The following is a 10,763-nucleotide window of genomic DNA, read 5'->3' as shown; positions in this document are numbered from 1 at the left end:
AATCTAAGTGCAAGCAGGCACTATTTGAGTGCGAGGACAGAGTTTGAGGGAAATAAATACATAAAGTATGCTCTCAAATTTAAATACCACGCTCTTGAATAAAGATAGGGAATAACCCCCATACTATTCTAGCCATGATTCTAGCGCACTCGAGCTGGTTTCTCCAAAATTACCTAGTACCTACCCCACCTTTAAGTATCATCTTGAGATTCTAGAATATAGAATAGAATATAATTCCTTTATTGTCATCGCACCAGGTACAACGAAATTTAAAAAAAGCAATCCTCACAGTACATTTCCACATAAAACGAATACATATATATCTATATAAACATATACACATTAAACATGCTCACACATCCATACCAACATGCATACATGCCCGCACATTATTTAAATACAGTTTACAATATAAAAAAACACAGGGATGATATTTTGCATCTCTGATGTCGATCAGTTAATAAGTTAATACAACTATTAAAAAGTAGTGCAGTTGGAAGTTGTAACTGTTCAGTTCAGCGTTTGACGGTGTTCAGTTCTCGTATGGCTCTGGGGTAAAAACTGTTTTTCAGTCGGTTTGTCCTTGATTGAATTGACCTGTAGCGTCTACCGGAGGGCAGAAGAGCAAACGGGAAGTGTCCAGGGTGTGAAGAGTCTGCAATTATTTTGCCTGCTCTGTTGAGGCAACGTTGGCTGAAGAGTTCCTCCAGAGAAGGCAGTGAGCAGCCGATGACCTTCTGGGCTGTGTTGATGACCCTCTGAAGGGCTTTCCTGTCCTTTTCTGAGCAGATGGCACACCATGTGGTTAGGCAATATGCCAGCACACCCTATGGAGCAGCGGTAGAAAGACACCAGAAGCTTCTCCTCCAGGTTGTTTTTCCTGAGGATCCTCAGGAAGTGGAGTCGCTGCTGGGCCTTTTTCACAGATGTTGTGGTGTTGATAGACCAGGATAGATCTTCAGCAATGTGTGTGCCGAGGAACCTGAAGGCGGGAACCCTTTCCACACAGTTGCCGTTGATGTACAGTGGATCTGGTGTTGTGCTGTTTTTCCTGAAGTCTATAATGAGTTCTTTTGTTTTGATGGAGTTCAGAACAAGGTTATTATCTGAACACCACACTGCCAGTCTCTGGATTTCATCCCTGTAGGCTGACTCATCTCCTCTTGTGATCAGTCCAACCACGGTTGTGTCGTCCGCGAACTTGACGATGGTGTTGGTGGGGTGAGTGGGGGCACAGTCATAGGTGTACAGGGAGTAGAGCATGGGGCTCAGCACACAGCCTTGTGGTGAACCGGTGCTGAGTGTGAGGGTGGAGGAGAGGTGAGGGCCTATTCTCACTGTCTGGGGGCGGTTAGTTAGGAAGTCCTTAATCCATTGGCAGATGTTTGGGGAAAATCCTAGGTCAGATAGCTTGGAAACCAATCTTCCCGGGATGACTGTATTAAAGGCAGAACTGTAATCAACAAAGAGCATCCTCACATAGCTCCCCTGGTGTTCAAGGTGGGACAGTGCACTGTGAAGGACAGTGGCGATGGCATCCTCTGTAGACCTATTTGCTCTATACGCAAACTGATTTGGGTCGAAGGTGGGTGGGAGAATGGTTTTGATGTGCTGCAGGACCAGCCTCTCGAAACACTTCATGATGAGCGGTGTGAGTGCTACCGGACGGTAGTCGTTGAGGCTGGAGATGATGTTTTTTTTCGGCAGAGGGATGATTGTGGCAGATTTCAGGCACGAAGGGATGATGGATTTGGAGAGTGACAGGTTGAAGATCTTTGTGAAGACCTCCGTAAGTTGGTCTGCACACTCCTTCAACACCCTTCCCGTCACGCCATCAGGGCCTGCAGCTTTCCTCGGGTTCACTGCTCTGAGCACACACCTTGTACTTTACGTGATCATTGCCATGATATGCTACGTTGTACTTTTACTCCACTACATTTATTTAATACCTTTAGTTACTTAACAGATTTTGATTAATGATGTGAAATATACATAACACCTAAATCAGACTCTAGTCTAGTTCCACCTGGAGTAAATTCATGCCAATACTTTTGTACTTTTACTTGAGTGACATTTTGAATGCAGGACTTTGACTTGTAACAGAGTATTCCTACACTCTGGTATTTCTACTTTGACTTAAGTACAAGATCTGAGCACTTATCCCACCTCTGGTTAAGTTGTCAGTGTGTCTGACATTATGTCATCATCAATATAGATTTAAGGGACTGTTAAACATACCCATAATTCAGCAGACACATTTAATGTATTTAAACTTTTAACTCTAGTATTACGAAGTATATATTACAAGATATATATATAAGTTTTTGGGCTCCACGTAGTGCGAATGGTCTTTCTCATTGAAGACATGTTGACATTACGGCTGTCCATTCAGCTGCTTCAGCTTCAGGGTCCGGCTCCTGTGCATTCAACAAACTCCAGACAATGTTATTAGCAAGTCTGTGCTCATTCCATCATGAGAAATGAAATGTCTGTTGTTAAAAAGTCTGATACTTTATAAAAGTAGTACAGTACTTATTGTGTAGACTCTTACCACCTTCACGACATAGATTGGAGAGTTGTGTACGCTGAATTGTACACTGTACACATACTTAATTGAAACAAACATGCGATCAGAGTGTATCTGCAAAGAAAAGTCTGAGGGCCGATTTAAATACAAAACATTTCACACTGTACAAACCAGTTGAGCAGTGAATTATACTGTTCATTAACTAACAAAAGGCAAAGGGGCTCAAATTGTTCTGTAGTGCCCTCCATTCTGTCAACCAATGAGCAATAACTGAGAGATTGACGTTTCGACTAACGGAGAGAACAATGGTTTGACATGAGGCTGTTGTTAATGTAATTATCTAATGATGTCCTGGGACCTGAGAGTATAATACGTTTCCTCTGTAAGTAAACAAGATCTCAGAAAACCATGTTCATTGTTTTGGGGATTACTCTTCAAAAAACAAGGGGGGCTGCGAGGGAAAGAAAAGCACTTTGTTACTTTGACTCATTTCATTATATGAAACAGTCAGTTGTCATTGCTCAACTTCTGATAACGATACAATAGCTTTCCAGAGCAAGGCAATTGAAACAGGACTATGAAATGAGATGTTTCCCCCTCAGTGATCCGGGTCATTGCTTCGAACTGGTCGAACATGACAGAGATCACATCTGGCCCAGCAGACAGCGAATCAGGTCCAAATGTAATCATAAGCAAATCATTTCAACAGTAACAAAAGAATCAAGAACAATTGACTTCTACTGTAGCAAAGCTTTACTGAATTATGATCAGGTATTCCAGAAAAAATAATAAAAGTTTATATAAAACTGCATTTGAGACGTCACTATTTGTTTTCCAGTCAGTAATATGTTCCCTACTTCAATTAGAAAATACAACAATGCAGAGTTCTGCTCAGTGTGTATACTGCCAACATCATTTTCAAAAAATATATAAATCTACTTCGTATCTACAGCCAGCTGATGTCATAATACTGACAATACATAATCACTGTACGCTACAACACTTTTGGACAACATGTCATATTTGAACAATTACACTGAGGAGTAGCATAAATAACTGTCACTGCTAAGAAGACATTGTAAAAACACTCATGACATCCCTTTCAGAGATCATTTCAATGAGGGTCCCGACTGGGTGGTTAATACGTGAAGGGGACTGAGATAAAAAAAAAAAAGTGACATAATTCATTAATAACTCAGAAAATTTAGAATTAGGCCTCAATTTCACATTTATAAAACCAGCTTTTTAGAGACTTCACATGTTTTCCGTCGGGTATAAACGGTCAGCACTTTTTTAGATAAACATGTTTTCATACCGTGTCTTTTCCAGCTTTTCTGAATACATTCATTTCCTTAAGGCGGGGCCATGACGACAGCACGCTAATACTGGGAGAGATGTGTTACAACAGGGTATAGAAAGGCCAACTTAAACAAAAATACAGAGCAGAAGGAGAGGGCGATATTCTGAGGAAAATGATTACATCTCAGAGATTATAATTATAATGTCTCAGAAAATCTCAAAATGTAAAGAAATGATGTGAAAGAAACAGCTAAATATTGTGTTTTATGTCACTTTGAAAGGTTTTCCTTCACTTTTCTGTCTGTACTTTCATAGATTATTCGTTTTTCTTCTTATATTAGTGAGTTTTAGAGGCGGTGCTTTCAAGGACACCAAGTATAAGATCGTATTTCATCTCCAACTTTCACGCCAAGTCCTGATAAGGTCCAAAAAGTGACACAGAAAAACATGTTGTTAGTGATGTTCGAAACGTCCTCATGCTGCTACGGACATACGTGAGAAGCACTGTGACGGGCATAACACATACAAACTGACAAAAAAGCAGGATAATGAAAACCGTTGAAAAATGAAAGTGGTCACCTCTAGTGTCATCAAAGCAAATAGTTTCAAGGTCCAGTGTTGCAAAAGTAATCCAGTGAAGTTCTTACAGTACATCCAGTGGCTACCAACAGAGCAAGTGTAGTATTGAGTGGGATTAAAAACAACAAATTGCTACAAGGACAGAACAGTATCATATCCATCATGTTAAGAGTCCTCGCGTTTAAATCTCTTGGGATCAACATTTAAAGTCTTTCTTTTTTATAGATGTCAGTCCTTCATCCAGTGTTCTCCAGCTCTAGAGCTGTGTGTTCAGAAGATCTCACAGTAGCAGGGATCCACCAGTAATAAACAGCATGACCCCAAACGGGGGGGGGGGGGGAAACAACTTACCCTTTGAGCCGTATGTACCTTACAGTGTCATGAGATTTAAGCACCGACAGCTAACTCATACAGTTCACACCACAAGTGTTCTCTATATGTTAATACTGGTGCTAAATGTGGTTTTACGGGCTTGGTGTCGTGTTATTGTGAACATCTGTCACATCTCTATTATTTTCTGTGTTAAGTGAAGGGTTTGCCTCCCCCCGTGTTCACTCTCCTTTTAGCCCGCAGCACATCTGATCCAGTTTGCTTGTGTGTGTGAGGGGGGAGGAGCTTAGGAGGGTGGGGGGTGAACATTGTGATGGCTGCTCCTGGTTTTCTCCCTCAGAGCTCAGTGGTCAGGAGACCTCTGAGTTTGGCTCCATCCTCCGAGGCTGGCGGCTTTCTCATAGTGCTGCGGGGGGGGGTACAATATTTTTAAATAGTAAACATTCTCTGTTAAAAGGAAAATCCTGGATTCAAAATCTAACTTAGTTAAAAGCACAAATGTATTGGTCAGAAAATATAGTTAAAGTATCAAAAGCACAAGAGGTCAGAATTGACAGATTTGTATTGATTGATTACAGAATTGTATACAGTATATAAATTAATAGATGATGATTGTGCGAAAAAGTACACGTCGCACCGTCCGGGACGTGTTATTTACAATATCGGACAAGTAGATCTTTCAATTGTCAATCGTTTTTCTGCCTGATTTATTGACAAATTATTGATACATTCAGTTTACAAAAGGCAGAACTCATTCGCAAATTGTACGTGTCCGCCATTGTTCGTTTAGAAGTGTTAGTTTCGGTTCTGCTTGTCCTAAGGAAATGCATCTCGCCGCTTTCTGTACAGTTAGACGGGGGCGGGGCGGGAAGTGTAGCACAGTGGCAGGGTTGGGAAGCAAAACTCGGATACGAGGAGGAGATCTCACTCACTCACTCACGATTTCTCAGAGTAGCAGAGACCAAGCAGAACTGCAGTGAATAGCTGACCTCCTGCAGCAGTGTGACTCCAGCAGGGGGCAGCATGCGACCACATACTCTAAAGACAAGCTCCACTTGGGTTTGAATGTGAAGAGTTTTACCTGGCCGAGGCGTTGTTACGTGGAGGGAGAGCTGGGGTGAAAGATGCTCCCACATCTGGGGGGAGAGGAGGGTTGACCTTAGCGGGGGGCTCAAGGTCGAGCAGGCCGTTAGTAAAGACGCCGGGAGGCTGCATTAGAGGGGGGGGGGAGAAGGGAGGAGGTCATTCTCTACATAGCCTCTACACCAGCCAATGAGAACAGCGACTAAGCAAGTGCATGTGGAAAATAAACGCTGAGTCATGAATCACCAGTGTCAGGACATTGGAGACATTTAAAACAAAAACAATAAACATGAAAATGTTTAACTTCATTAGAACCTGTGGCAGACGGTTGATCAGGAGAGGAGTTAGACAGATTCAAATCAGAGTGATACTCACAGCAGTGGTAGGGATGATCCAGCGAGGAGTGATGACAGGTTTGGGCAGCGGCACTGCAGGCAACTGAAAAACAATTCAAATATTTTCACATTTATTAGAATGGTGCAGGAATGAGTCCGAAACCACAACATGAGTTAACGTTTCCAAATGAACATATGTGAGAAAAATGATCTGTGGTAAAACAAGCTTCTGAGATTTGTTGTGAGTAAATGTCAGTAAATACCCAGCTTGCTAATGTCTGAAGCTTTTGCATGTCTTAAAAAAGCGATGGAGAAGGCTTATAGAAATGCTTTTGCACTTAAAACTGGTAGCATTGGAATCTTAAAAGGTTCATACGCAAATATGTTTTTCATGAGTTATGGATATTATTATTCAGCAGGTCTCCCTTGAAAAAGAGATCATTGATCTCAATGGGATTTTACCTGGATAAATAAAGGTTTTGAATTGAATTATTATCATTTGTAGGAGTTTTACACAAGGTAGAAGTGCATCTTACCACAGGGGTTGGATCGGTGAAATCGATCAGGTTGTCAGACAGAGGGGCGGAGCTTGGAAGGTCAACTTCGTCTGCTTTAACCTGCACAATGATACAAACCAAAACATGTCAACACAGAAAACTTAGACAAGTTTTTTATTAATCAACGTTTTTACATTTGGTTTCACAGACGAGCTATACACGTGGCATCTTCTCTAAAGACGTGTACATCTTTATTATAAGATGTTCCCTCAGATTACACAAGTGCCACACTCTTTATTCAGGATTCAATCAATCAATGTTTATTTATATAGCCCAATATCACAAATGTTACATTTGTCTCAGTGGTCTTCACAGTGTGTACAGAATATCAGTATGACAATACGACACCCTCTGTCCTTAGACCCTCACATCGTACAAGGAAAAACTTACAGAGAAAACCCACAGTTTAAAGGGAAAAATGGGAGAAACCTCAGGGAGAGCAACAGAGGAGGGATCCCTCTCCCAGGACGGACAGACGTGCAATAGATGCCGTGTGTAAATTGAAAAGATAATACATTTGCAACATAGGTAGTCCAAATATTTGGAAATACATGTGTCTATAATAAGAAGATGAGAGGATTGCATTATTAAGATCTTTTTGGCTTTTAATATGTTCTGTATAATACATGTACAATACTTGATGTGTTAGTAATAAATATTGTTTAGTATTAATATGATATACTTTCTGATTAGCGTTTGGGTAACAGTTTCTAAAGCTTTGGATAGTATGTCCTTTTGCATATTTCCATCATTGTTTTAAGATTTTTACCTTACATTTTTTAATTAAAAGGTAAAATCTAGTTGAATAAAATGAATTGAAGAGTAGGACTGTGGAGCTCCTTACAGTGTATTGTAGCATTGAAGATTATCTGGCAAAATCACCTTTTTGTCCATCTTTAATATACATTAGGCGCATTCACACCGCAGTACTTTTCCCACAAAGGTTCATCAGAATTTAGTTCATGAGAACTCTTTAGTTCTCATGAACTAAATACAGATCGCGTTCACACCGGATTAAGTCCCTGGGGGTGGATTAGGCAAATGGCGCCGCTGACGTCACTTCTTCTTCTTCTGCTTTGGGTTTACTGGCAGGCCGCAAACAACTTCACGGCGTATACTGCCGTCCAAAGTCCCCGGCCGGAAGTCCTCGGAGTTGGGGACTGGCTTCAGTAGAAGCTGCTGGGACTCTACTGAAGCCTTCCGAGTAAATCGCCAGAACGCCGACACCTCCTCATCTCCACCGCTCCCATGTTTTCTTTTGTGTTGCCATAAATTAGTCACTCTGCGTGTGTGCGCTGGGCTAATGCTAATAATGCTAATGCAAGGATAATAAAATGGCGGCTTCACAAAACTTTTTGGGAGTTTTACGTTTTACGGGGCGTGGTTTGCAATCCGCCCAGCCAATCAGACATAGGAACCTTTTTCTCCCACGAAAGTCCCTGCTCTCTAGCAGGGACGGAAAAGGGGGTAAAAAGGTTCTGATGAACTAATTTTCACTTATTTCATGTATTCAAAGATTCCACATGGCTATTATCTCCATTGTAAAAAAATGTAAACGCACCAGAGTAAATAATTAAACTATTAATAATGGTTTTACCTTTGGTGCCGTGGCTTCACAGACAGGCTCAGAGGGCATCTTGGGGACAGAGGGGTTTACGTCTTCAGCCAGCCTCTCCACACTGACGGACATGACAAAAGAGAAAGAATAAGCAGACGTATAGATTTATGCTCCAGAGAGAAAATCCTCACAGCAACCCACACAGTAATATATTTAAAGTCCCTCAAGCTTTGAAAAAACCCAGTAGTATCACATTTTGCAAGATAATATAGTTAAGGGGTAATCTTTCCTGATTGAATGCTGTGTGATTGAGTTATTGATTAATGGCTTCATTGTGTCAGCACAGCAGAGTGGAAATTCTCCATACTGTAGGAGATAAAGAGGCTGAACAGAGCGAGCGTTTACTGCATCAATGAACCCGGGGCCTCGGGGGCCTTTTGTGAATTGTCTGGTCAAGCGTCTGCATTTTTGTGTCATCCTACTGTAAACACTTAGAGCGGAGACGGCAGCAGTATCCAGGCAGAACTCAAGTCATGTGACTCAACACAGATACTCAAACACGCCAACAGATGTCAGCAAAGACCAAGCAACACATTGGAAGACAACAGATGATTGTGTATTTTATACTTTACTCTTCAGATAATTCAATTGAAGTCAAAGCAGGTGGGTGCTGTAATCTCTTTCTTTAAGAGTGGGACCCAGGTTCGTTCTGTCAATGTGTGAAATCATCAAAATCTTTTGGACTACGTTTACATTTTTAGGAAATATGAAATAACTTTTCCCTTTAGTTCATACAGACACACAGACTGACCTGACCCCGGCTGATGAGCCCAAGGAGGCCGGTTTGAGCAGGTCCCAGGATTCCTGGTTGTCGGGGCGACTGACGACAGTCAGAGACGAGTTACTGCCCATCCGTCCCGTACGCACCTTCAACCTGGAAACAGATGGCACATACTTCATTTATGATATATTTTATTTGTCTAATTAATGTGACATTTGAGTAGAATATACAGTATATATATTTAAAGAAAAAACTACTCGCATGACAGATTATAATAAATTATTTTACATTGATAAATGATAAAATATCCTTAAGATAATAAACAATGACTTTATAAATCAAGATTTGAAAGGCATTTATGGGAAAATACCAGAAAAAGTGTTGATATCTTTATTAATACTTACATACACAACTGTATCAATTGTAATTTACACATGTTTACATTACATGTTACTTATTAGACTCTTTTATCCAAAGCGACTTACATACTCAATACTTATTAATTGTTTTATATTATAGTACAATATTCACATTTTTCATTAACTTCTTATGTTTATATAATATTTATTCTATTAAATGTTATTTATTTTGTATTTTGCAACTGTCAAAACAAACATTTCCTCCGTCATTACAAAGTATTTTTATATTGAAACAGCGTGTTCCACTGTCTGCCTCGGATACGACCCGGCGACAGGGATTTGCCTGACAGTCGATGAAAGCCTTGCTTGTAAGAATGAGCTGCAGGTGATGTAATGTTTTGAGCTACAGCGATAATCCTCATGAATATTCAGGGAGATAATCAGCTCGAGCAGAAGGGTGTGCGGAGATTGGCTGAGACAATGTGTTGACAGTTGGCATGACTCAGGAAGATGGAGGAGGAGGAGTAGGAAGCCTAATTTCAAGACAATGGAGCACGACTGACAAAGGCTTTCTTCCTGACCATGTAGGCTCTATACTGACTGACTCCACTGTAAGGACCATTTTTAAAAAGGAGAGAAGATTTTTCTGTAAAAACTTTAAAAAAACAACCAAACACAACATGTTGAACGGCTGAATATGTTTTGGTGGTCTAAGAAAAAACCTCCTCATTGATTTATCTTTAATTTATACATCATATTATCTTTTTATTAATAACTATTTGGACACTTATGATAAAACAACAATATGCAAGTTGCAATTTTTTAATTTTAATAGGTGTGTATAAAGCATCATATGTTTATATATTTGATTGTTGTAGTAAGTTGTTCTATTAAAGTGTATTCTAACATATTTTATTGTGTATTCTATAGATATTTAGCTTTCGGCTGTTATGATATGTATATATTTAGTGTTTGTGTTTTTGATCTTATTGAATATTATTGCATTTTAAACTCATGTGCAATGTGCCTTATAAACATGTTGCTGCTGTATCATAACCCATTTCCCAATGTGAGATCAAAAAGGTACATTTATTCTATCTTGATTTATAGACTGTGCTTTGATTAATGAGTGATTCCTGTGTATGGTCATACCTGACCGAGGCCTCCTGCACGTTACAGTTTTTTTCTCCAACAATGACGATATGTTCCTCCAAAGATCCCTACACAGAAGAACAGGTAGAAATACATGGATACATAGATGGATAGAGGGTGGAGGACTAATACAAACATGCATTATTCTTATTTGCACAGATTATTCTGGGTTTTGCCCTTATTTCAAAAACACAATAATCCTA

General features: G+C 40.1%; 1 protein-coding gene across 6 annotated transcripts in view; it reads right to left on the bottom strand.

Annotated features, from left to right (window-relative positions):
• Positions 1–3,257: 3,257 nt before the first annotated feature.
• The window catches only part of epb41l5 (erythrocyte membrane protein band 4.1 like 5), a 55,714-nt gene continuing 48,208 nt past the window's right edge, over positions 3,258–10,763 (bottom strand). For 5 of the 6 annotated variants that reach the window (XM_034109709.1, XM_034109712.1, XM_071207136.1 and 2 more), the window contains exons 20-26: positions 10,561–10,628; positions 9,080–9,202; positions 8,308–8,389; positions 6,690–6,770; positions 6,194–6,256; positions 5,817–5,944; positions 3,258–5,141 (exon numbers count right to left, since the gene is read on the bottom strand). In XM_034109709.1, coding sequence (XP_033965600.1) covers positions 5,072–5,141; positions 5,817–5,944; positions 6,194–6,256; positions 6,690–6,770; positions 8,308–8,389; positions 9,080–9,202; positions 10,561–10,628 — 615 coding nt within the window. In that variant the 3' untranslated portion in view covers positions 3,258–5,071. The remainder of the gene's footprint in view (positions 5,142–5,816; positions 5,945–6,193; positions 6,257–6,689; positions 6,771–8,307; positions 8,390–9,079; positions 9,203–10,560; positions 10,629–10,763) is intronic. The other variant, XM_071207139.1, reaches the window with a different exon arrangement.

The sequence above is a fragment of the Pseudochaenichthys georgianus genome, chromosome 21 (assembly GCF_902827115.2).
Source record: "Pseudochaenichthys georgianus chromosome 21, fPseGeo1.2, whole genome shotgun sequence".
In the NCBI taxonomy this organism is placed as follows: Eukaryota; Metazoa; Chordata; class Actinopteri; order Perciformes; family Channichthyidae; genus Pseudochaenichthys; species Pseudochaenichthys georgianus.
This window is presented reverse-complemented; position numbering and strand designations above follow the sequence as displayed.